The 26,556-nt window shown below is 42.3% G+C and overlaps 1 protein-coding gene across 1 annotated transcript; it reads left to right on the top strand.

The window, feature by feature from the left end:
• The first annotated feature begins 2,250 nt into the window (after positions 1 to 2,250).
• On the top strand, positions 2,251 to 18,020 carry STMND1 (stathmin domain containing 1). Its single transcript, XM_050941682.1, has 5 exons — positions 2,251 to 2,371; positions 3,705 to 3,885; positions 6,738 to 6,892; positions 14,163 to 14,288; positions 14,744 to 18,020. The coding sequence occupies exons 1-5, from the start codon at positions 2,288 to 2,290 to the stop codon at positions 15,017 to 15,019; spliced, it is 822 nt and encodes a 273-aa protein (XP_050797639.1). The 5' UTR covers positions 2,251 to 2,287; the 3' UTR covers positions 15,020 to 18,020.
• Positions 18,021 to 26,556: the final 8,536 nt, after the last annotated feature.

Raw genomic sequence — 26,556 nt, 5'->3', positions numbered from 1 at the left:
CTACAGCTCCTACTGACTTCAAAGTAGAGTGCATTAAGTATGTGTGTACAGGCTTGTCCTCACTACAGGGAAAATCCATGCTGATGTAATCGTTGCAACAAGTCTTGATTTAGTGGGTCTAGTTAAGACCTGCTAAATCAACAGCAGAGCACCTTCCACTCGACCCTGGTACTCCACCTCTCTGAGAAGAGTAAGGTAAGTTCACCAGAGAGCATCTCCCATCGACACAGCACAGTGAAAGTAAGTCGACCTAAGATACTTTGACTCCAGCTACATTATTCACATAGCTTAGGTCGACATATCCCAGTAGTGAAGACAAGCCCTAAGTCTTTCCAGGATCAGGTTTTAAGTGTCCACATACTAATGAGCAAGATTCTTTTCAATTCATAAATATGACATATGCAAACTGCAACACAATTTGTTTCAGCCCATATAAAATACTCACTGTTTCTTTTCTATTGTCATTTATCTCGCTTTCTCTTTACACACTCCTATCAAGCATAACTTGATCTACAAAATGCAGAAGCATGATTCATAAAGCATTCCTGATTTTGATTATATAATAACTTGAGATTTTAACTTATGTTCAGTCAGCTTTCTGTGTTTAGTTATTTACATTCAATTTCTATTCTCAAACTTTACTATTTTGTTGTTGAAAGAGCAAATATAAAGATCTGTGGCTTATTGCTAAGATTAAATAAATAATTGTTTATAGATTTTTAAAAAATCTTTTGATACTGCATTGTTATTGTTACAAGTGCCTAATCACAAAAGCAAACAAGCAACCAGATCTGCATAGCACACTGTGATTCATGCTGATTAATATACTAATAAGAAATAACATTGCAATCATATTATATTATGATCACATACATTCTATAAACATTTGCCAGAAAAACTAAAAGTAATATTTTTATTGGGCTAAGCCTGCACTCCCTGTCAACTGAAAGCTGCCCCAGAAGTCCAATCTCCAATGGAGTTACATTGATATAAAAGGAGAACAGAATTTACCATCAGGAGAGAGAGAATGTCCTTGAAATGGGATTGCATCTCAGGGGTCTCTGGATTCACAGTTGCTGGCAACTGTAGTTTGCAGGCATTCTCTTTTACTTCTGGGGTTTACCTGATCCTCACATATGGACTAACCCCACTGACTCGCGCAAAGTACATACGCATGTAAATATTTCCAGGCAGTCCCATCTACCCAGAATGCCCCTGCTACTTCAGTTCTAAAGGAGATAATTATGGAAATCTTTGTAGTGCGTTTTGTGATATGAACCTGAAAAAGCCCACAAACCCTTTTTAATTTTGTGATCCAGGTCTCTAGAAGTGAAAATCTCCTCACTGGCTCTCAGTAAGAGATCAAAATATGCCAAAAAAAATAAAAAGGAGAGGAAATTTTAAAAAGAAAGAGCAAATTCTCAGTGTTCACAAGAAACTAAATAGCTGATTATAGCAACTTTATGGATATTGGGAGATAATACACTTGTTTTACAAACAAAACAATGAGATATCAAAACATTGCTTTACCAAAACATAGCAGGTTATCACCTTCATCACTTTACTTGCATGTTGTACTTCTTTTCCCTACCACTTCTCTGTTATCTTTTCTCATATAAGCTTTTTGAGGCAAGGACCGTGTATTCTTTTATGTTTGGAAACTCACTTAACCCTGTGGATGGTAACAGAAACAAACAACAATCATTAGGCTCTTTGGCATTTCCAATATACATTTGAAAGCTCTATCCTTGGTGTTCGCTAATCTCCTTTTCTGTTGGACTACACTACCTGTCCCTGAAATGCAGAAGTTTTGCCAACAAGTTGCAGTTACATAACCCACAATAAGACCCTTGAAATTCTAGGTTGGGTGGCATTTATTTTCTGCATCCTTTGCCATTACTAAAAATGATGGACAATCACAGGTGATGGGAGGAATCTGGGTAGAAATTGCAGTATGGGAAAAAGTTACATGAAAACATCTTTTTTTCCCTTTAAAAAGCCTGGAGGCATCCTGCCCTCTTGTGTGACCTGCAGAAACTTGCTGCTGTCACGCCAGTGCCCGCAGCTGGCACAGGGAAGCCAGGTTCCCTCTCACCATAAGGTGAGATCACCTGGACATAGGTGAGGTGTGTGTACTGCAATCTCCCAAACTCTAGGAGGAAATCTTTTGTGTTGTCATTTATTGTAGCAACAGGCCCAGGCAACTGCCTGAGTCCCTAGTGACCGTGCACAGCCGAGCTCCTCCTGGACCTTCAAAGCAAGAGAAGAAGGTGGACACGGTCTTGCCATGGGCTGTGGCAGTTCCAGCAGGGTAGAGGTGCTGCAGCCATCAGCCAAGGAGCTGCCGAATGGCTGGGGAGCCAAGGCCCAGGTAACAACTTTTCCCACGCAGATGTGGAACAGGATGTTACAAGAGAGAGCTTCCTTTGGGCAACTCTTTATATCAGCCCTTAACACAGAGCTCACTCAAGCTGGTACAAGCCTGCATTGCAGGGACACAGACAAGGCAGGCTCACTGTGTGTCTGTGGATACGGATTTATAGATTTTAACAATTCTTTATGGAGACTGGAAGGTTTTTGTAATGCTCTCTCTCACTCCTCTAATTAAGGGTGCTAGATCCCTCTAGATGCTCCTTCCACATCAATGATGAATGATCACATATGTATAGGTAAGTCTGACCCAGGAGGTTATATATTACAATGCCTGAGGGCACTCTGGAGTGGCATGAGCATATGAAGACAGTTTGTTGCATATTTGCTCATCTGCTTTGAGAGGTTATGTTGTGCTATGGGAGTGGACAATGGATTCGCCACCACATGCAGGCAAAAATATTTTAGCTGATGTCATGTTTCAACGGGTTCAATAGTGTGTTCTGTATGCAGCAGGTGCGCAACTTTCTTTACAGGGTTTGTGTCCGATCATTGAAGGAAGCTGCAAATGTGTCCGGTGTCATCCTCTTGTTAGAAAAGAGAAATGGCATGAGTTCAGGAGAGTGGAATTCTAAGCGGCATGTAATGGGGAGAGTCCAGATGCAGGCATTGCCCTGTCACCAGCTTTGTCAGTACCAACTGCACACTGTCATGGACACAGCATAACAGAGGGCACAGAAATTTTGCCCAACCAAAGGCTGCCTTAGCCATTTGCTGGGAGCATAAGGATCGTGATTAATTGGCATAAAATGGAGCACACTATTGTTGCCCTTCTTGCTATTGCAGAGTTAAGGCTTATGGAGACTACAACCAAAAGCATAAAAAATAAAATACATTTAGAGCCCAAGCCTGCATTTCTTGGGCACCCAAAGCTGCCACTGAGTTAGGCATGTAGGATGGGATCCTTAGTAAGTGATTATTTAAGACTCCTGAATGTTTATTGTGGTCACATCTTCCTACATAGTTCCAAACAAAGCTTCATTTAGAATTGTTTCAAGACTTTACCTTTTAATGTGACCAAGGACACAGCCAGGTGTGAGGTCACTGCTTCTGTTCTTGAAATTCTTCTTCATTTTATTACCCTAGTCGATAATCTATGAGAAAATGTGGCTCACTGTCAGGACATTTCGGGAGTAACACAGATGCACACAGCTGTGTTCTGCTCCGCTCTAAGCCTGACACTTTTATAGAGCTATTTCAGGAACTGTCTGCTTATACATGGGGTTAAATTTCCCTAAGTGTCTTTCTCATGTATTTATTTCTTTTTCTCGCAGGCTAATAATGACCCATCTCAGAGAGCAACTGGCTCCACCCTTCGAGATGGGTCCACTGGGTCAAAAGGCACCTTAGTCAGTGGAGTAAAACGTGAAGATGAACTCAGTGGGGGAAATTTACCTGGGAAAGGTAAAGAAAGTTCACCTTCTCCCAGAGAAAAAAATAACGGGCAAAACACAGGTAAACAACCAAAAACCTCATAGCAACCAAAAGGAAGAAGATACAGAGCCATTCACTCCTTTGAGACCAGTTGTGCAAACAGTTACTACACAGTGCAATGTAATGTCCCATTGACTCCAAGCATTTGCAGGGCTGCGCTCCCTAATCAGTTGTTCAAATCTGGCCCAACTCAGTAATATACAATTACTGATTTTAACTTTGTGTGACTCAATTCTCACAATCATAATAGACAGTAATTTTCACCCTTGTTGGCAGGCTTGTTGAACAGATCATGGAGAATGAACTCCCACGTCGCTCCTACACAAGATCCCGCACTCCCAGTTAGGGTTGTGACATATTGGCATTGACCCTGCCAGTGTTGTTACTGTTTTGTGGTTAAGCAGGGGAGTAATTTGGCCTTTCACATGCACTAAATTCACATTGAAGTTAAGGAACAAAATGGAAATAAATATTTAGGGGCAGATCCTCTGCTGGTGAAAACTGTCATAGCTCCAGCGAAGGCAATAAAGCTATGTAAATTTTTACACCAGCTAAGGATCTACCCCAGGCTGTGTAAGTGCAAAAGGGAACATTCAGCTTTGACCCTTGTATAAGTTTAAGATACTTTGGCAGTGGTAAGAGTTGCTAAACTAACAGCAGATGGTACACATTAAAACACTTATTTTGCTGTTTAAATCCCGTATTTGCCTGTCTTCTAAGAACTAAGAATGGTTTGAATTTCATAAACAAACTTAGTCAAAATGAAAGTCTAAAGTAACTGTTCTTTGTTACAAGCAAGGCCTGCAATAAAACAGTGTTTCCAAGTGAACATTAAAGGAATAAATACTAGAGTTTGCTGCTTTTTAAAAACAACTTAAATTCCATTCCCATGTCTCTTGGTTTCCTCCACATTAAAATTAAATAGCTGTATTTGCCTGAGAACATTCTGTGTAAGATATAGAGCTAGACTGATAAATCTAAATGGGTAAAATTGTGTTTTGGGGTAACATGTTTTTCACTCACTCTCTCTCTCACACATGCACACACACACACACACGAGTTAAGGAAATATTTGCCCTCACTGAAAATACTTGGAGCCCCTCAATAGAAAAATGCTATGTAAGCACAAAGGGTTATTACTAGCATTCATACTCTGAGGGATGAGTGCTTTATAAATATGGATTGTAGTACTAATACTTTTAAGTCATATTTTGTGATAAACATCATTGCTTGGTTATGTTTAACTTCATATTTGTTCCTCTCTCCACTCTGGTGAAATCATACAATTAAATATGGCTTTATATTTTACATCATGAATCATAGTTTTGATCCCAGTAATAAGTAAAATATGTTGAGAAAATGTCAATGTGATTACATCTTTTGTCATTTTTCTTGCTATATTTAAAATACTTTTATGGGGCCTATTATAATGAGCATTATACACATTTCCTAATTTTTTGTTACAGAAAAGCAAAATATAATCTATGTTCCCAAGACATCAAGGTCCTGCATTCCAGAAAGTTTGCTGAACACACAAATGCATGCTTGTTTTTCACACACACTATTGAGTATGCTCACATATATATAACAGCATCAAGAGAAAGGATTTTTCTTACCTGCATATGTGTGCCTGCAAACTTACTGGCCAAAAATTGCTAAGCTATTCATAGTGTCACTCATGTAGAAATATAAAGTAAGAGAGACTAAAAGACCAGTGACACTTTTGAGATTACAGTTCACAAAGAGTCTTCAAAAGGAAGTTGGGAGTGGCTAACTCATTGCTGGGAAAATGTTAATTTTAAATGGGTATTACGCAACATGGCCCTTCCTTAACTTGAAAGAGTACATATCCTTTTAGCACACTTAGTCTGTGAGCACATAAGCCTGTTTTTGCTGACACATTTTTGATGCTGGTTGGAAGGCTAGCCCCCCTCTGATTTTTGGGTGACAGCTACCGATGACTGCTAAAGTCATCTTTGGGCAGGTATGATCTCAATATTCTGAAAAAAATAACCCTATACAGGCTTACTGTTCTTGTTTTCTCACAATAAAATACATTAATTGGATTTTCACACCACTCATGAAAAAGTGACAGATGTCAAACAACTGTCATTCTGATGTGGTCCAACTCTACATCTCACAAAAGCCCTCACTTTTGCTAATGTAGATGGTGTAATTGCAAACCAAGGGCTGCAAACCTGATCTATCTTGGCAACAAAGTGTTCCTTGTTTATTGTTCATGTCTAATATGTGGAAACCTAACGGCAGCTTAGAAGGGTTATCAAAAAAAATTTTTATTCTTAATTCCTGTTTATAAATATATAATTAGTGCAGAAAACAAATGTAATCAGACGCAAGGGCGTACACTTTCTTACAACCAAATATAGGTCATGGAAGCATATGAAAGGTTTTTGTTTCAATTTCATAGAGTGCAATGGTCTATAGAAAGCTCATTGCTAATGGATAACCTATTCTCATCCAAAAATGGTAGAGTTCTCTAACTGGCTCAATGAATATTTTAAAATCTGAATTACAAAGACTCACTAAGGCCCGGTTCAGGAAAACATGTAAATATCGACTTCCATGGGACCTCAGCATATCCTCAAATAAGGATGCTTTCCTGAATGTCGACCTAAGAGGACACAGTGTGGGATTCATCCCATGCAGACAGCCAGCACAAAGCCAGTACATCATTTAAGACCATTTAAAACCTTAATGCAGAGTTTAAGTGGCGCATAAGGCTTTGTGCATTGGGCACCCTCTGTAAATAAATACATGGAGAAGTTACAGGATTGGAAGTGACATTGAAATTAAATTGGCAAATTGATCTCAGCTCTGTGCGAGTAATAATTTTAAACACTTTCTTTTTAAAGACATCATGTTACTCAGTGGTGGATTTGTCAATAAACCAATGCACTTACAGGAACGGGAGAGGCAAAAGTCATCAGATATCCTTGAGGAGCTAATGATGCAAGGAATAATCAAGAGCCAAAGTACAACTTTTAGAAATGGAGAAACAGATGCCAAGGCAAGTATCTTATCAATGCCATTCAAAACCTAAGACAGTTACTAAAGGCCTGATCATGCAATGAGCTCTATACTGATCCATCACTGCACCCACATAGAGCCCATTGCAATTAGTGCAGCTCTATACAAAACTCCTTTCAAGAGAGGGACCTACATGATTTAGAAATAAGAAGTTGGATGACAGAGAAATATACTATTAAGAAGCTTATTTTAATGCAGAAGACTCTGACCACAACTTCTATTAATTTGTTTGCACACCCCCATGCTGGCCTTAGGTGGGGAGTTGTGCTGCTTGCCCTTTGTTAGAAATGCTCACTGGAAATTGAATATCGCTGAATTGTTTTTCAAATCAGAAAATACGTGGAAGAAGTTAATTGACAATCTACTTTCAGTCTTTTACTATTTGAGGTTGACAGTTACAGCTAAATCAAGATTTTGGGAATGAAATATCTGAGTCTCTGAGTAATCCACAATTCCTGTTGGCCTAATCCAAAATTTATTTAAAAAATTAAATTCATTTTTATGAAAGCCAGATTTGAACAACATCTATATCACCATTTATTTTAGTAAAATATAGTGCTGCTTTTTTCCCCTGTACCTGCAAAATTCCTTTTTCCTGTCAAACATTATTCTAGGGACTAGATTCAAGATAAGTTCATGGATATCCACATGTAAGGGAGGGGAAGTTCACAAGAAGCTCATGGACAGTGTGTGGATTCAAACAAAATGTGATCAAACCATGCTGGTTCATGGACACAGCGCAAACCCAAACCAAGAATAGTTTTGAGTAGTTTTGTGATTTGAGGTAAACCATTCACGCAGGTCTAGTCTTGACAACTTGTGTAATTAAAGAACTAGAGCTTTGTACAAGAAAAAGTACTTGGGTACTTGCTTATCCAGATTGCAAGTCTGGGTATGGAAGAAGAGAATGCTCTGTGCAACATCTCTTCCCCCTGGCAAGCAGCTGGAGACTGGATGGCTACAGCCCTACAACCTGTGTTGAGGGTTTCTGTGGAGTGGTGAAGGATTAGGTTTGCCTAGTGCCCACCGCCCCCACCCCCGAGCAGGTTTTTGTATATCTGAATGGGGTTTGCTTTCCTCTTATCCCCTCTCTGGCTAAAGTTCGTTCATTTTTTGTTCATAACCCAAGTGAGTGCTGTCTGCTCTATTGTTTTTTTCATACTAATAGCTACTCAAGCATTCAGATTACATGTTCCATTTTATTGACTTCAGCTAACCTTCATCTGTTCTCCTTTGACGTTTGTTTGTTTCCCTCAAGAATATTTTTTTTAAATCAATTATTTTTTATTGGAGGGAGCAGGTTTCATTTCTAGCGATCTTATCACTTAATATTTTAAATTGGAGCTGAGTCTGCTTCCTTCCTGAGCAGCCTGACAGCAGGAACACAGATTTGTCACCAGGGTGTTAGCTATCAAATATTCCTCAGTTACATTGGAGAACTTGGCCTGCACTACATCCTATAAGAGCAATCTACTCCAAGACTACCACTCAGTCGTAGCTGTAAAGTAGCTGACTGGGAACATAATCCCAAAGGGGTATTACCAGAGAAGGTTCCAAACCACAACATCATACCACAGCAGCAAACTATCCTGTTGTGAAGGAATAAGACTAAGAAGCCAACATGGCTGCATCAGGGGTTCTTTAATTACCTGCAAATCAAAAATAAATCCTACAAAAATGGAAACATGGACAAATTGCTATGGATGAGTACAAAGAAATAGCACAAGCATGTAGGGACAAAATCAGAAAAGTTAAGGGACAAAACAAGTTACACCTAGCAGGAGACATGAAAGGCAATAAGAAGAGATTCTATAAATACATTGGGAATGAGAGAAAGATGAAGGAAAGTGTAGGTCCACTGCTTAGTGGGAAAGGAGAGCTAATAACAGATGACATCAAGAAGGCTGAGGTATTTAATGCCTATTTTGCTTAAGTCGTCACTAAAAAGGTTAATTGTGACCAAACACTTAACATAATTAATATTAACAACTTGGAGGAAGGAGCACAAGCTAGCATAAGGAAAGAACATGTTAAAGAATATTTAGGTATGTTAGATGTATTTAAGTCAGCAGGACCTGATCAAATTCACTGTGGGGTACTTAAGAAACTAGCTGAAAATCTCAGAACCATTAGGGATTATCTTTGAGAACTCATGGAGGACAGGTGAGATCTCAGAGAGCCGGAGAAGGGCAAATATAGCACCTGTCTTTTGAAAAGAGGAACAAAGACCACCCAGGTAATTATGGACCAGTCAGTCTAGCTTTCATACTTGGAAAGATACTGGAAAAAATTATTAAACAACCAATTTGTAAGCACCTAGAGGATGATAGGGTGATATGTAATAGCCAACATGGATTTGTCAAGAACAAAGCATGCCGAGCCAAATTAATTTCCTTCTTTGAGAAGGATTACTGGCCTAATGGATGGCGGAGAGGGAAAGCAGAAGTTGTGATATATCTTGATTTTAGTACAGCTTTAGACACAGTCTTACATGAAATTCTCATAATCAAACTAGGGAAATGTGGTATAGATTCAATTACTACAGAGTGGATGCACAACTGATTAAAAAAAACATACTCAAGAAGCAGTTATCAGTGGTTTGCTGTCAAACTGGGAAGATGCATCTAGTGGGGTCCCACAGGGATCTGTACTGGGTCTAATACCATTCAATATTTTTATTAATGATTTGGATAATGAAGTGGAGAGTATGCATATAAAAATTATGGATGACACCAAGCTGGGAGACACTAGAAGCACTTTGATTGAAGGGCAGGATTCAAATTTAAAATGACCTTGATAAATTGGAAAATTGGTCTGAATTCAACATGATGGAACTCAACAAAGACAAGTACAAAGCAATACACTTAGGAAGGAAATATTGAATGCCTAGCTACAAAATGGGGAATAACTGGCTAGGTGGTAGTACACCTGAAAAGGATCTGGATTTTATAGTCGTTTACAAATTGAATATGAGACAATAATGTGATACAGTTGTGAAAAAGGCTAGTATCATTTTGGGGTTTAGTAATAGGAGTGTCATATATAAGACACAGGAGGTAACTGTCCTGCTATACTCAGCACTGGTGAGGCCTCAGCTGCAGTAATGTGTCCAGTTTTGGGGATCACACTTTAAAGAAAAGCTGCGGACAAACTGGATAGAGTCTAGAGAAAAGCAACACATACAATAAAAGGTTTAGAAAACCAGACCAATAAGGAAAGGTTGAGTCTTCAGAAAAGGACTGAGGAGAGACCTAGACTCAAAGACTTTAAGGAGAGAAGGGACCATCGTGATCATCTAGTCTGACCTCCTACATATCACAAGCCACAGAACCTCATCCACGCACTTCTGTAACAAACCCGTAATCCGATAATAGTCTTCAAATATCTTACAGGTTGTTGTAAAGAAGATAGTGATCGATTGTCCTCCATGTCCAGTGAAGGCGAGACAAGAAGGCATGGGCTTAATCTACAGCAGGGGAGATTTAGGGTAGATATTAGGAAAAAATGTTCTAACTACAAACATAGTTAAGATCTAGAACAGGCTTCTAAGGGAGGCTGTGGAGTCCCCACCATTGGAGGTTTTGAAGCACAGGTTAACCAAAGTCAGGGATAGTCTAGGTATACTTGGTTCTCCCTCAGTGTGGTGGGGATGGGCTAGCTCACCTCTTAGAGTGCCTTCCAGCACTTCCTTTCTATGATTTAAAACTGGATTTTCATCACTCAACATTTGGGAGTACTCAGATATGAAGTTTTGGGCTGCCCTGGCACAAATGCAAGGGGCACTTGTAAAATCTGGATTCAGCGCTAGTGTCATGGATGGAGAGGAAAGAGGTGCACCACACACATGCACAAGACACTGTGAGAGACTTACACAGCTGGTTTCAAGAACATTGCGCACAGAAATATTGAAGATTGAGCCATCCCAGCAGCAGCCCATCCCTTCTGTGCTTACATGCTTAGTCTCAACAGTTTACACATCCTTTAGGCCTTCTCTGCGCTTTCTTTCTTTTATAGCAGGGGTGGCCAAACTGTGGCTGTTTTGCAGTTAAAGTGTGGCTCTCAGAGCCCTCCCTTTACCCCCCTCCCATTCTCTGCCTACCAGAGAGGAAGTTCAAGGCTTCTGCCCTGTGGCGGGATGGTGGGGCTAAGAGAGATGACTGGTGCCTGCTGAGGGGGAGGGGGGCACAATTTAAAGTTGCCCCCTAAATATCTTGAGTCATGCCCTCACCCCAGCATACCCCTGTCTTACCTTCAATGGTCCCTCCTTGCAGCTACCAGGTGTTAGCTCTCTGTGAAGCAAACAGCTACAAGTTGGGGTCACTGCTTTAGCTTCATGAGGAAAGGCAGCAGCAAAAACAGTGGCTCTCCCCGCAGCTCCCACCTGTTTGCCACCTCCTTTCTCTACAACCGTGGCTCCCAGCTTGCTGGTTCCAGCAGCGGCCATGCAGGGAGGGGGCCCGTGGCATCAAGTCAGTGAGCAGGGACAGCAAACCCTGGCAAAAATTCCCATGCATCGCCTTTGCCTGCCCAGCAGGGAGGAGGGTCTCGGGGTTTCAGCCCTGCAAGGCACGCCTACCAGGGCTCAGGTCTTCATCCCTGTGGGGGACCCCGAGCCCCAGCAGGTGTCTCCCACAGGGCAGAGGCTGCGAGACCCCCTCCCCTGGGGGGCTGAGGCCCTGAGGCCTGGCAGGCATCCCCCCAGGGCTGAAGCCTCAAGTCCTGGCAGGCATCCCCCAGCTTTTGAACTTCTGAAAACAGTCGTATGTGGCTCAGAGGGTCAGTAAGTTTGGCCACCCCTGTTTTATAGCATTTCCCATATTGCTGTTATTGATGCAGCTCCACAAGTGGGATAGCAATATTGGCAGTCATCAATGTTTTAATTACCACGTTGTCTTTCCCTGCACAAAGCAGGTCTAGGTGACCCCGTGGTAAAAATACCCACTGACTAGATAGCCGTGTATTCTAAGCATTGCTGCTGCCAGTGGAGCTACACAATTGATAGAGACAGTGAGAAATTTTATGGCAATAAATCTAGAGTAGACAAGGTCAGAGAGAGACACTCGCTGCTGCAATATAAATTAGTCAATTGAATTCTAACAGGAATCATAGAATCAAGAGAGCTACTTAAAGTACTGATAACCAAGTTGCACTGTGTTGATATATCCCCCAGGTGATGGTGTTTTAGCATTTCAACACAAAAATATAACCATGATCAATACTCGAGTTAAGAGAGAACAGTTTTTCCTCCCTGTGCTTTGACAGAGTTTAGCTGAGTTTATCTATGAAGAGGTTTCTTCCTCTTTCAGAAAGAGTTGCATTAAACTTTTGTCCAAAATTCATACTCCTCTATTTTCCCCCAACCCTTGCCATTTATACAGGAAGGCTGAACACTTAAAAATTATAACTAAATCATTAACAGCAAAATACCCACTTTCCAAATCTGTTTTCAGAATAAACACTATCTCATTAAGAGAGAGGCTAGAAGAAACTAACCGGAAAGCTATGGATTTCAAGTAGGGCAAATTGCAGGTATTTGATCCACTTATCATAAGTTCCTAATTGTCAATAGACTGTGCACCTCAATCATGTTAATATTTCCTCTCTGTCCATTATTGGCATCATTCATTTGTGGACTCCTTGAAACCCATTATGATGTCCCCTTACTGAGGAATCCAACTGGGAGATAAGTTTGGGTTTTTTTCTGATTTGTGAGAATCTTAAGTTTGGATAGAAGAAAGAGCTGTCGAAATTGTAAACAGCAATTCAGAACACTTTGGTGCTGTGGAATCTGATACAACTTAAAACAACAGCTTAAATGAAGCATTCTGGCAAGCAGAAATCTCTCTCAACCACTTTCAGCCTTTGAAACTTAGGGGCCCTATTCAAATCTCATTTACTCCAATCGCCTGGATTTTCACCTATGTTTAATGAAAAGACTTTTTCCCACTTTACATTGAGGGTTGGTTGCATTTTCCCCTCCTAAAGCTAAGAGTATGAATTGAAACTTGCTGCGATATACAGGCATGGAGTTTGTGGGGAGGAGAAGGGCTGCAAACAGGAAGTGGAATTTTTTGCCACAGCCCCTCAGCTGTGCTGGCACTCTACAGTACAAATAAGAGACAAGTTAACAGGGCCTCCACAAACCGAGTATCAGACCTAGCCTCTGTCTCAGTTTCAGGTCCTGGTACTCCACTGTTTCCACTTTTGGACACTGTTAGAATGGCCTTCTTCATTAATGATAAGACCACCATTTTCAGAGCTTCATTTTGTCCCATTTTAGGTTTTTATGACAACTGAACATGTCATTATTCATGAGTTTTTGGTGTGTCATTTGTATGCAAAACGTCTCTTCAGTAGATGAAATTTCTTCCATTTTAGTCACCTACTGTTTTCCTCATCCACCTCAGTCGCATTAAGTGAGTCATCCTCCATATTAACTGCATTTCTTGATTCTTCTGGCATGGAAGCCTGACTTGCAGAGTTATTTGTGATAGAATCTGGTGACTGGATGACTCAGGGGACTAGTAACAGAATATAGAGCTTTTCACCAGAGGCTATTAGTTTGAATTCAATAGTGACAGAAACTTGTTGCAATTTGATATCTGATTGGAAAATGAAAACTGGTTGGGGACCAGTTATCCCCATCACAAAGTAACCCCACTATTATTGACAACGGGGAGGTCACAGTGAGAACAGGCATGAGAGAATGAACTTTCATCCTGGAGGTAGCCCACACCAGGTGAGGGTTGAGACAGATCGACAGGGCAGTGTGGGTTGCACAACTGCCTCCTATAAGGATAAACAGCAGAATTCAGTCTCTGAGGTTGTCAGACATAACTTCAGTGTCACAGCAGCAACCACTACACTCGGCAATAGATAGCTACAAGATTGGGCTGCTAATTTGCACATATTGAAAACAATTTTAAAGTGATTATAAAGTTACAATAAAATCTTTTATAAGCCTCTTCAGTGTCAGTTGCTTAATCTTCCCAATACGTGGGAATATGGATATGACAGTGAAACCAGTCACTTCAGTAAGTGATCACCAACAGGAGTAAGCTGCATAACTGGGTCTTTAGTTTTTTAATATGTTACTGCTTCCAGCCTTTTTTATGTCCAAGTTAACCACTTAATTATTGCACAAAGAGGCAGGAAGGGACACAACACAAGTAGAATGAGATTTAGCTCCTTCCAGCACCAGCTCCCACTACACTCATGATACTGTCATTTTTTTAAATGTCTTTCCACAGAGTGAAGCCCTGGAAAAGCCATTCAAGAAACCACCAGCCAAGCTGGAAAAGCTTAAGATCGAAAAGAAGGAAGTGAATGCTTTAACAATGAAGGACATTAAAAATTCTGCTGAAGAAAGAAGAAAGGTAATTTAATTTTGCTACATAGCATTATTTTGTCTTCTCAATAACACCCCCCATTTAAAATCTGAGCTAGTGGTGGCTGCATCTCTGATAAGTGCTAGTAAAACATGCACATCAATGTCACAGGAAGGAGCATCCCTCTCAACAACAGATGTTGAGGACAGGGCTGTTAAGCTTTCTGGTTTTCAGAGCATGAAAATTGTGCTGAAGATAGGGACAAAAAAGGAGAATTCTAGAATAGCATTTTTCCACGTTCTGCAGCAAAATACACAAAACCCAGTGGTTTTGAGGGACATTTTATTTTTTTTGTGCAAACTGGCCAAATTCTGAATCAGTTGGAGTAAAATTCCAGTTAAACTCAGACAGAAAGGTAAAAGCAACTGTTAAAGTGAGTGTTCAAATACAGTCTATTCCTACTCCCCACCCCACCCCCCATTACAAAGCAATGTATTTTTCAGACTAAAGAAGAGCAACTGAAAGAAAGACTTCAGAGTGGCAGACCTTTTCCAGCAATTGCCCATCAAAATATAGCTGAGCTGAATGAGGAAGGCTATTCAACTTCAAAAGGTCAAGAAGGTACAAACATTCTTCAGCTTTTATCATTTGACCTGGAGACAGACTCTCTGCTGGAGAAGGAAGAAATAGCTGTCGAAATTGTAAACAGCAATTCAGAACACTTTGGTGCTGTAGAGTCTGATACAACTTATAACACCAGTTTAAATGAAGCATTCTGACAAGGAAAAATCTCTCTCAAACACTGAATGTCTTTGAAACGTAGGAGTCCTATTCAAAACTCATTTGTTCCAATCATTGCCTGGATTTTCATCTATGTTTAATGAAAAAAAACAATAAGAATTTCTCTCATTTTGCATTGAGGGTTGGTTGCATTTTTCCCTCCTAAAGTTAAGAGCATGAATTGAAATTTGCTGGGTTACACAGGTATGGAGTTTGTGCAGAAGAAGAGGACTGCAAACAGGAAGTAGAATATTTTGCTCCAGCCCCTCAATTGTGCTGACACTCTACAATAAAAATAAAAGAAAAATATAATAGGGTCTCCCCAAACCCAGTGTCAGAATCTGCCCTGCTTCAGTTTCCCCAGTCACGTTAGAGAGTGGGCCACTTTGGTGTCAAGTGTGTCAGTGAAGCTCTCCTCGGGGTCAGTATTTCCTTCCTTGTTCTGAAGGATGTATCCATGGTTCAAATACAATCATAGTCCAACATCAGTCACGACAGGTAAACAACGTCCTGCCACTTGGCCTCAGAGTTGTTGTTGCTGCTGCCTATGCAGCAGGCATCCCCAGCCAGCTCTTTCACTTAGCTGGTGTGTGGCAAACCCCCTTCCAGATCCTGTCCCTGACCCAGGGTCTCCTACAGGAGCCTCTCAAGAGCTCCCACTCTTAGTGAGCTGCGCACTGGCCTTTCCTCTCACCAGCTAGGAAGCAACTGATTAGTCGCAGGTGGGGGCTAAGTCCACCTCCCTAAAGGGGGCATCCTACCCTGTGACAACAAGTTTATAACCTAATTGTAAGTGTGACAACAATTGAAAGTAACAGAAAAAAAAAGGAGGCGGGAGGGGCAAGAAAGTGCTCCAGTTAAAGTAGTGACCTGGTTACTCCGTCTTGGCATTTGCACACCTTGATGCTTCCATTAAAATGATATTTTTAATTTATCAAGAAGTCATGTGGGAGATTTCTTTGTTTAGGGAGGATGTGAGTGAGGAGAGAGCGGCAGGTTAGCAAATACAGATTGGGTGGGGATTGCATCCCAGGGCCGATGTCTAATTAAAGAGAGGCAAATTAAAGGGGTAGGAGTTGTAACTAGCAGAGCTCAGGGGTGGTGGAATTAGACAGAAGGCAAGGTCAGAGTGGGGTACAGCCCTCGTGTAAGAACAAGAAGTTTGAACCTAATGTGCAGGCCAATGGAGAGCCAGCAAAGGGATTTAAGTAGAGGGATGACAGGGTCTGAACAACGGGAAAGGAATGGTTTTAGTGGCAACATTCTACACTAACTGGAGGAGGCAATGTGGGTATCAGGAAAGCACCAGCGAGAATCAGTGGGCTGGGGCTGAAGATAATTAGGGTACAAGTTTAGCCATCAGGAAAGCAGAGGGGCTATTTTTGTGTGCTATTGTGAGGGTTCAGGGGGACTTATCTCTGAATTCTGTTTGAGATTATGATCTCTGTGTTTAAAACCCTTGCAATGGTCTTTACTGTATTCTTGAATCATACTTCTTGTGGCAAGGAGTGAGGGACTGGTGCCTGGGGGTCTGCCTGTAAATGGGCCAATTGCTAAGGACCATCAACAACTGAACTTTGTGGCCCAAGCAGAACAAATGGATGGCTGCAGCTGTAAAGAAAGAAACAGTGCCTGGAGTCTACCCAGACCTAGGGGAGCTGAAAAGCACAAGGATCTAATGCACAGATCCAAACACGGCAGCCTGGTGTGTCCAACAAGGAGGAGGAGCTCGACCAGGTCTATGTCAACTATTGTATCATGGAGGGAGAAAGTGCGAGATTTGGTCATGGACTGGATGTGAGGGAAGGGTAGAAGATTACCCGAGTGTCATGTGAATGGGTTGCCAAAAGGATGAAAGTTTTCAGCAGTGGAGAACAGTAGCAATACAGAGGCAGAAATGCTGATCTACCGTTGATAACAAGCCATCCAAGATGGCAACTGCAGAAAGAATCACAAAGGTAAGACTGAACACAGACACAATTCCAGCATGGAGAAATACACTGGAGAGTCCTAGCAAAATGACAATGACTGAACTGATTTCAGCAGATGAGGTCACCCAAGTGCTATGTCTAGAGAGAGCCAAGGACAGAGCCCTCTGGGACTCCTGAAGACGGTGCTAAAAATCATTGGCTATGCTGCCAGAAGTTCTAATGACACACACATGAGAAAGCGCAGCACCAGTGAGGACACATAGTAACTCAAGCAGGGCGGTGCAGTGTGGCTGCTCACTACCAGGCTAGGCTAACCTGGGTGCTCAGACACAGATGCCCAATCACCTGAATTAAACTCTTCAGGGGAGACATACCCTGAAGGAGCCAAGGGAGGAGGAGAGAGCCAAACAAAGTACTACCTAAAGTGACAACTATGAATAGTATTAATCTGTACTGGGAACTGTGCTGTTCAACATATACATTATGGTGAACAGTGAAGTGGCAAAGTTTGCAGACAATACAAAATTATTCAAGATCGTTAAGTCCAGAGCAGACTGTGAGGCATTACAAAGGGATCCCACAAAACTGGGTCACTGGGCAACAAAATGGCAAATTAAATTCAATGCTGACAAGTGCAAAGTAATGCACATTGGAAAAAATAATCCGAGCTACACATACAAAACAAAGGGATCTAAATTAGCTGTTGGGATTCAAGAAAGAGATCTTAGAGTCACCATAAATAGTTCTCTGAAAACTTCTGCTCAATGGGTGCTCCTGTCACACAATGGGTTAGTGCATGGTACTTATAGAGCCGTGCTGACTAGAGACAAGCTGAGGTAGTGAATTCAACCCTCACTTAGAACACTGGTTTTAATCAACTAAATTGCTTCACCCACACATTTAAAACACAAAACAAAACAAAAACAGCAGCCAAAAAGGCTAACCGTATGTTAGGAATGTCACAACCCGAAACTCAGGGTATGGCTACATTTGGAATTTCAAAGCGCTGCCCCGGCAGCGCTGCGGGAGCGCTGCCGCGGCAGCGCTTTGAAGTGTGAGTGTAGTCGGAGCGGCAGCACTGGGAGACAGCTCTCCCAGCGCTGCATGTACACCACATCCCTTACGGGTGTAGCTTGCAGCGCTGGGAGCCACGTTCCCAGCGCTGGGAGCCACGTTCCCAGCGCTGCTGCCCTGATTACACTTACGCTTTACAGCGCTGTATCTTGCAGCGCTCAGGGGGGTGTTTTTTCACATCCCTGAGCGCGAAAGTTGCAGCGCTGTAAAGTGTGAGTGTAGCCATGGCCTCACACTCTGGCTCTTGGTCTGGCTGATCATCGGTCAGCACAGAGTCAGCACAAGGTCAGTATAGGGCCGTGTGCTACTAGTGGGCCATGTGCCACTTGTGTGCCGCATGCTACTGCAGGGCCATGTGCTACAAGTGTGCCGTGTGCTACCTGTGCTGTGTGCAAAAGTGGTGTGTCGTGTGCAGCCCCTAGTGTGCCAGGTGCAGCTTCTACTGACGTAAAGGGCCCCAGCTTGGAACCCGATAGGTGCAGGAGCTGGGAACCAATCCAACGCCGACACGAGTAAGAGTCTTCAGATAAAATTGTGTCTTGCGCCAAAAACCATTAGAAGTCCCATGTGTTAGCTGAAGGGCCTGATCACCCCTTCAGCCAGGGTCTTCTCCGTTTTTGCTGGCTCATGTTGTGTCGTATTAGGATTACTTTCCACCAATTCGCCATGTACTCAGTGTCTGTACTGCTGGTCAGCTGCATCTGGAGTGTGGTAAGAACATTTTAATTTTTGTATATAATCCATTTTTGCTTAGTTATCTTCTTCTGTTTTTCTTCCCTGCTTGTGTCATAACATTTCTTCCCAGATGTGGACCTTAGCATCCAAAATATGGGTGTTAGCATGAAAACCTCCAAGCTTAGTTACCAGATTGGACTTGGTAATTGCTGCCACCAGCTAGGAATTATACAGTGCCTAGCTCACTGTGGTCTCCCCAAAACCTTCCCTGGGGGACCTCCAGACTCAGATACCTTGAGTCTTACAACAAAGGGAAATAACCCCCACCCCTTGTTTCCTTGTTACTTCCTCCCAGGCTCCCCTCCCTGGACGACCCTAGGAGATTCCCTGCTTCCAGTCCTTGAAACACAAGTACCGAGAGATCTAATCTCTCTTCCCCTTCACCCAGAGGGTATGCAAAGTCAGGCTTAGTAACTCTAACATAAAGAGATTTTCCCCCTGACTTCTTCCTCCCACAAATTCCCTGGTGAGCTGTAGACTCAATTCCCTGGAGTCCCCACTAAAGAAAAACTTCAACAGGTCTTAAAAAGAAAGCTTTATATAAAAAGAAAGAAAAAGGACATTAAAAATAGTCTCTGTATTAAGGTGACAATATACAGGGTCAATTGCTTAAGAAAAAAAGTGAATAAACAGCCTTATTCCAAAAGAATACAATTTAACACATTCCAGCAACTACACACATGTAAATACAAAAAAAAAAACAATATAAACCTATTGTCTTACTATCCTTGTACTTACAACTTGGAAACAGAAGATTAGAAAGCCAGGAGATAGAAAGATCACTCTCAGAGCCGAGAGGGTCAGACCCAAGACAAAGAACAAAGAACTCACACCTAAAACTTCCCTCCACCCAGATTTGAAAAAGTCTTGTTTCCTGATTGGTCCTCTGGCCAGGTGTTTGGTTCCCTGTGTTAACCCTTTACAGGTAAAAGAACATTAACCCTTAGCTATCTGTTTATGACAGCTTGGTATAAAGTTGTATATAAAGTTGTGTATAGAGTTTTGTATATAATTGTTAATAGTATTCTTGGCTGATAAATTGCCTTGTTCAATTTGAATTGTAATTCGTTCCTGCTGCTGATTCAGTCTGGTTATTTTTCCTTGTTGTTGTTCTTGTTGCCTGGTACCAGGTCGTGTGTGTTTTTGTTCTGATAGTATCTGTAGCTGTTGAATTGCCTCTTTTTCGATCCAAGTTGCAATTTATCCTTGTTGCTTGTTCGGTTAATAAACAGCTGTTTGGTTTTTGAACTTTACTCAGTTGCATTCAGTTGTTCCTTACCAGAGTAAACACTTAGTCAAACCTGATTCGCCTCGGTCAAGGAACTATTAGGAAAGGGACAGAAAATATCATAATACCACGATATAAATCCATGGTGTGTCCACACCTTGAATACTGTGTCCAATTCTGGTCACCCCATTTCAAAAAGTATATAATGGAAAAGGTTCGGAAAAGAGAAACAAATATGATCCAGGGGATGGAACTACTTCCACTGCGGAGAAACTAAAAAGATTAGGGCTGGTCAACCTAGAAAAGAGATGACTAAAGGGGAATGTGATAGTGGTCTATAAAATCATGAATGGAGAAAGTGAACAGAGAAGTGTTATTGACCCTTTCACACAATACAAACCCCAGTGGTCACCTGATGGAATGAACAGACAACAGGTTTAATACAAATGAGCGGAAGTATGTTTTCGCACAACACACATCTAACCCAGGGAGCTCATTGCCATGGAATGTTGTGATGGCCAAAAGTATAACTGGGCTCAGAAAAAGAAGTGGATATGTTCACAGAGGATGGGTCATCAATGGTCTTAGCCAAGATGGCCAGGGATGCAGTACCATGTTCGGGGCAACCCTAACCTCTGACTATCAGAATCCAGGGGTGGAACACTCCATAATTGCCCTGTTCTGTACATTCCCCTCTGAGGCTGTGGTATGGGCAACTGTTGGAGACATGATACTGGGTAACATAGACCATGGTCTGACTCAGTATGGCAGGTGTTATGTTTGTGTGTTCTTATAGTAGTAGTCTATTTGAGTACAAGGCAGTAAAAGTGAAAAGTTGTAACGATTGTAACAATGCAGCATATGCAGTGCTAAAAAGTCTTTCAAGAAGGCATACTAGCAGAATACAAACACTTTATGAAATGATCAGAATGAAGATTCAGAACAATGCGTATTTTCTTTATAAATATTTATGACACTTGTTTTTGGTATCTATTCAGAAGGTTCTATCGAACGCCACAATTTAATAATGCATGTTTTGGAAAATGTTTCTTTTTTTTAAATAAGAAACTGCTGAGCTTTTTATTTCCTTCTTATAAATGGAAGATGCTTTAAATATACCAGGTGTGAATAAAACACAAGTAAATTCATAGGAATGAAACACATTTTAAAACTTATTTGAACATAGAAATCATTTCAAAATAAAGTTTAAATATTTCTTTTGGAAAAATACGTGTGTATGTGTATGTGCATATATTTATATATACAGATTTAAAATGCTATTCATTTATTTATTTATTGAATTATGTAAATGATTATTTGAAACCTGATCTAACTCCCAATGAAGTCAACCTGAATCTTTCCATTTTCTTCAGTGGAAGGTGGATTGGGCCCTTGATACACAAAAGAATGGTAACAAAGAGGATGAAGCTAGTTTGCTTTGGGGCTTAACGGTAAATGGTTATTTAATACTGCCATCTCTTTCCTTCTTACTTCTGCACTGGTAAGTGTAGAGAATGGAACATAACTTTTGAAGAAATCATTTAATCAACTCGCTCTGTAAATATTTATTTACACCATAGATGTTTCTTTGGAATTCAGAATAGTTCTTAAACAACTGCTATAAATTAGATGCCAACATTCAGCGTTGTCAAAATTGCCCATTAAAGACCAGATCTTCAGAATTTAGCCTCAGAGTTTTTGAGCAAATTTGTATCCACACTTATGTGTGTCTGCAGTTTCTTATCTTGGTCCCTGATTTGTGGGTGCAATATTGAGATCACAGCATGGAACCCAAGTAAGGCTAGGCAGAAAATTGGCCTTACATTTTGAAAGGTTCATTTTTCACTATGTTAAAAAAAAAACAAACCCAAAGGAAAGATAACCTGCTCTAGAATGAACTGCAAGCAAATCAGTGTCTCTATAGGCAAGATGTTTACCTCCTCTTCAGTGACCACAGTTGACAGTTGTAGGGGTCATCTGTTTAATAGGAAGATTTAACTTAGACAGGAACATATACATATTTAGGGTGACCAGATGTCCCGATTTTATAGGGACAGTCCCGATTTTTGGGTCTTTTTCTTATATAGGTTCCTATTACCTCCCACCCCTTGTCCTGATTTTTTACTCTTGCTATCTGGTCACTCTATACATATTCCTTGAGTCTGCTTTAAACTCATTTTATTCCCTGTTTAGTGTTAAAGTGTATTCTGTTAATATGCCCTCCCATTTTTTTTTACCAGCCATAAGGGCGAGCAACACGGGGGAAGGGGCGGAGAGGAGTGAGTGGGGTGCAGGGTCTTGAGAAGAACACGAGGCATGAAGACGGGGCACGGGGAGAAGGAGCGGGGCAGGGGCAGCACGAGAGCAGGGCCTTGGGAGAAGGGGCAGAGGAGGGGTGGGGCCTCAGAGGGAAGGGGCAGAGGAGGAGTGGGTCCTCAGGGGGAAGGGGCAGTACGGGGAGCCTTCTGCCGCTTCTGGACACAGGGACTAGAATACTGGTTGCGGCCTGCATGGATTGGAGACAGAAAGAGAGGAGAAGGAGCTGAGAGAGTGACCCTCAGAGGAAGACAAAGCCCAGGGCTTCTTGGGCACAATGCTCGCTGAAGTGGCAGACTTGGGTATTTCTGAGCAAGGAAACTGCCTGCTGTTGTTATTTGTTTCTACCATGTTCAGGGAAACAGGATGCTGTGTATGTATTTGAAAATTAACAAGTTTACACCAAGAATATACCTGATTCATATAATAAATTTCTCATCCTAATGAAAACAACCTTGCAAGGCCCTGAATATTGGCTAACTGCTCAGGTCAAAGGGGGGACAATAAGAGCAACTCTCTCCCCGCCCTCTTTCTTATCTATGTAGAGGAAATCTACCAGTAGGTGTCACCACAGAGCATATTAACACTGTCTCATGGCCCTAGCTCTAAGCTTTTAAAATTATTCATCTGTTTAAGTAATTAGAGTGCCCATTGCCAAAGACAACAAAGCACTGTACAATTCAGCAATAACCATGAACCAGACCCAGTAGTTCAGGTCAAAGCGCAGAGTTTGTGTTGCTTCTATGCTTCTGCTAAACCTTGCCTCCTGAAGCCTTGGGAATGACGTCAGGTGGGCAAGTGCACATGTGCAGTACCGTGCCAGCTTTGCAATAAGGGCATGGGTCTCCTCTTACCCAGCATTCTTGTATGTTAGTGCTAGCTGTCAGCTGGGAGAGAGACAGAGTCCACTGGAGCATAGATGCCCTTGTCCTCTTACCCCAGAACAACTGTGGAGAAAAAGTGATCTCCTCAGCCCAGCACTTACTCATCTCCCACCAAATACATAGCAAGATTACAGGCTTGTCTTCACTGCAAGCAACCGTTAGCTCAAGTTAACTCCTCTTGTTAGCCTAGCTCGAACGAGAGCAGCCATGCTGCAAACCAACACTCGAAATACACAGCGAGATTGGATTAGCAGAACTGAGTGACCATAGCTCTGAGCTAATTCTCTCAGCTATCGTGCTCTGAGCTAATTCTCTCAGCTAACCACCTCCTTAACACAGCATCTCTGGTATGATTCATTGTGAGGTACAATATAAATCACAGAGTATGTGACATGAATAATACTCCAGGAGATCTATATTATGTCCTCTTTTTCTCGCTAAAAGACAGACACTACATATCACAGAGATTGCCACCGGGACTGTAGCTATTTCCATACAGTAAGCAGCAAGCTCTGCTCTGGTTTTGCAGTTCTAAAGCTGATTGGAATCGATTAGCTCTCTCACTCTCCAGCAGGTGTCACTCTGTTCCAGAGAAATTATACTGACTAGTTTGTAAATATTTTAGCAAACACATTCAGAAAGCACTGGGTTCGTTTTATATCGTGAGTTTCCTCCTTTTTTGAACAGTCATCAAAATTTAGGACCAAATGATGGGATAGCACCATTTGGACATGTACTAGTGCTGCAAAAGTTTGGTTTTGGCCTTTATTCTGGCCAACAACAGCTCATTGCAAAGCATCCCCTGTCTCCTTTTGACAAATTATTCCTATCTAGAATAGGAATATTCTCCCCTTACAACTTTCCTTCTGGAATTTCACAGAGACTCCTGTAGCATTAGCTTCTGATCCATTGTTTTTACCTCCCTTATTGAGAGTAGTGTTTAGTTGCAGATCAGAGACCAATGACAGCTCAGTGACTGCCATGGGAGGGGATACAGAAGACAGCACATAGAGTGGGTAAGCATTCAGCACAAGTGACCCAAATTCTGTTAGATGAGGGTCAAGATTGTTTGGATCCTTGGGATTTGCAGAGGTTTGAAGTTTTCTGACCCTGGCTATACCACTGCTAATCCCTCTCTCTCAAGGAAAGAATGCAGCATAGTTGCTGTACCATCACCAGCATGGATAATTGGCATTAAATGTATCATTTCCATGTGTTTTTGCACAGGAAGGGAGGGTATTGCTCAAAACTTTAATTGGAGATACACACACACACAAAATTTGTCCTCCAGCACTGCATTGTGCAGGAGGTCAGACTAGATGATCATAATGGTCCCTTCTGACCTTAAAGTCTATGAGTCTATAAATCACATTCTTCAAGGATACTTAGCTAAAGAAATTCATGAACATTATTTTTGCTACACTGCCACCAGACAAAGGCAACAGAGTTCCAGGGATATAGAAAGAAGAATGAAAATTAAATGAAAATTGCACTTAAGTTATTGAATTACTATTTCTAGTCCTAGCCCTCCAATAGGCAATTTCCTACCATTTGGCTATATTTTGCCTACAACAAGCACATCTATTAAAAGGCAGTACTGTATGTGCTGTTAAGGTGACTAATTCAGGATGGGGGAAGAAAACAAAGTTCCTGGGCTAGGTTCTGCCCTCAGTTACATCAGTGTAAATCTAGTGTACACATTGCTCTCAGTGGGGATTTTCTGAGATTTACATTGGTGAAACAGAGCAGAATCTGGCCCCCATTGTTTGAATTTTTCAGGCCAACAGCTTTGATTGACTGGCAAGTTCATTTCTAGGCAGATGACAATGGTAGCTCTTTTCTGGACTTGGCCAGAGTTGTTCCCTTTACACTAATATTCTTTCTCTTCTGCCAAGTATATGCATGCCTGTTTTGGGTTTTTTTTCCCACGTTCCTCACTTTGTTCAGTTACTCATCTCATGTTGTACTTCTCTCTGACCTAGTTCTTTTTCTCTTCAGAATGTGGGTGATTTATTATTCTTTATCTTACCCTTACATGTCTCAATTACGACCACGCTGAGGAAAAACATGTCTTGTTTTAAACTCCCTTCCTTTTCAGCTGTTCCAATCTGAAACTTCTATTTCACTTGTGGACGTGTAAATGAATTCGCAGGGCACTTGTATAATGCTGCTAAAAAGAACCAGCTCCAAGCACCTTGGGGGTGGGTTAAAATATGTACCTAGATCAGGATGTGAATTTGGCAAATGACCTCGAACTTCATAATGGCAAGAAACCCGCCAGGATCTCAACTCCCTCAGACTTTGGGGTGTCCAAAATCTAGTTTCAAAATTCTGAAACTTGAGCTCATCTCTCCTTTATAAGCAGATTTAAGGGCCAAGCAGCTGAGTCCCTGTGAAGGGGTCAACTCACATCTGGCGCCTGCTCATGGCTGGGCATGGCGTAGCACAGAGGTGGGCAAACTATGGCCCTCTGGCCACATCTGGCCCACAGGACCGTCCTGCCTGGCCCCGGAGCTCCTGGCCTGGGAAGCTCACCCTCGGCCTCTCCGCTGCTGTTCCCCCTCCCCCGCAGCCTCAGCTCGCTCGCTCCACCGCCGGCGCAATGCTCTGGGTGGCGGGGCTGTGAGCTCCTGGGGCAGCGCAGCTGAAGAGCCTGGCCTGACCCGGTGCTCTGTGCTGCGTGGTGGTGGCAGCAGCGTGGCTGGCTCCAGCCAGGCAGCGCAGATCTAATGTTGCCAGCCACTGGTGCTCAAGGTGGCAAGGTAAGGAGGCTTGGAGCGGGGGGGGGGGGTGGATAGAGGGCAGGGGAGTTCAGGGAGTGCTCAGGGATCGGGGGTGTGGATAGGTGTCGGGGCTGTCGGGGGGGGCGAACAGGGGGTTGAATGGGGGCAGGGGCTCCAGGAGGGGCAATCAGGAATGGGGGGGGTTGGATGGGGGGGGATCCAAGGGTGGTCAGGGGACACGGTGTCTGGGGGCAGGAGTCTGGGGGGAGACAGATAGGAGGTGAGGGCCGGGCCACAACCCCCTCCCTCAACCGGCCCTCCACACAATTTACGAAACCTGATGCAGCTCTCAGGTGGGCAAAAAAAGTTTGCCCACCCCTGGCATAGCAGCTCTCCTTCCACTGGGGTCTCCTGCTGGGGGCTGCTCCACCTCTGCAGAGGCCTGCTTCTTACTTGTGAGTTGGCCCTGTGGCACGATCATTTCCAAGTCTCTACCCTTCCAGAGCAGTCTGTTAACAAAAAAAATCCAAGGGAAATTAGAACAAACTGAGTTAGTAAGAGAGAGAGGGGAATGCCTCCCTGTCAGGGGGTATCAGGGTCTGGTCTAGGGTGACCAGACATTCCGATAACATCAGGACTGTCCCA

This window comes from Gopherus flavomarginatus, chromosome 2, assembly GCF_025201925.1.
Source record: "Gopherus flavomarginatus isolate rGopFla2 chromosome 2, rGopFla2.mat.asm, whole genome shotgun sequence".
Taxonomy (NCBI): domain Eukaryota; kingdom Metazoa; phylum Chordata; order Testudines; family Testudinidae; genus Gopherus; species Gopherus flavomarginatus.
This window is presented reverse-complemented; position numbering and strand designations above follow the sequence as displayed.

What these genes read in the sequence shown, in the direction of transcription:
- STMND1 (XM_050941682.1), top strand. Translation starts at nt 2,288, where the DNA reads ATGGGCTGTGGCAGTTCCAGCAGGGTAGAGGTGCTGCAGCCATCAGCC. An exon ending in AAATAACGGGCAAAACACAG is followed by an intron (nt 3,886 to 6,737) that starts GTAAACAACCAA and finishes TTCTTTTTAAAG; the next exon opens with ACATCATGTTACTCAGTGGT. An exon ending in CTGCTGAAGAAAGAAGAAAG is followed by an intron (nt 14,289 to 14,743) that starts GTAATTTAATTT and finishes TGTATTTTTCAG; the next exon opens with ACTAAAGAAGAGCAACTGAA.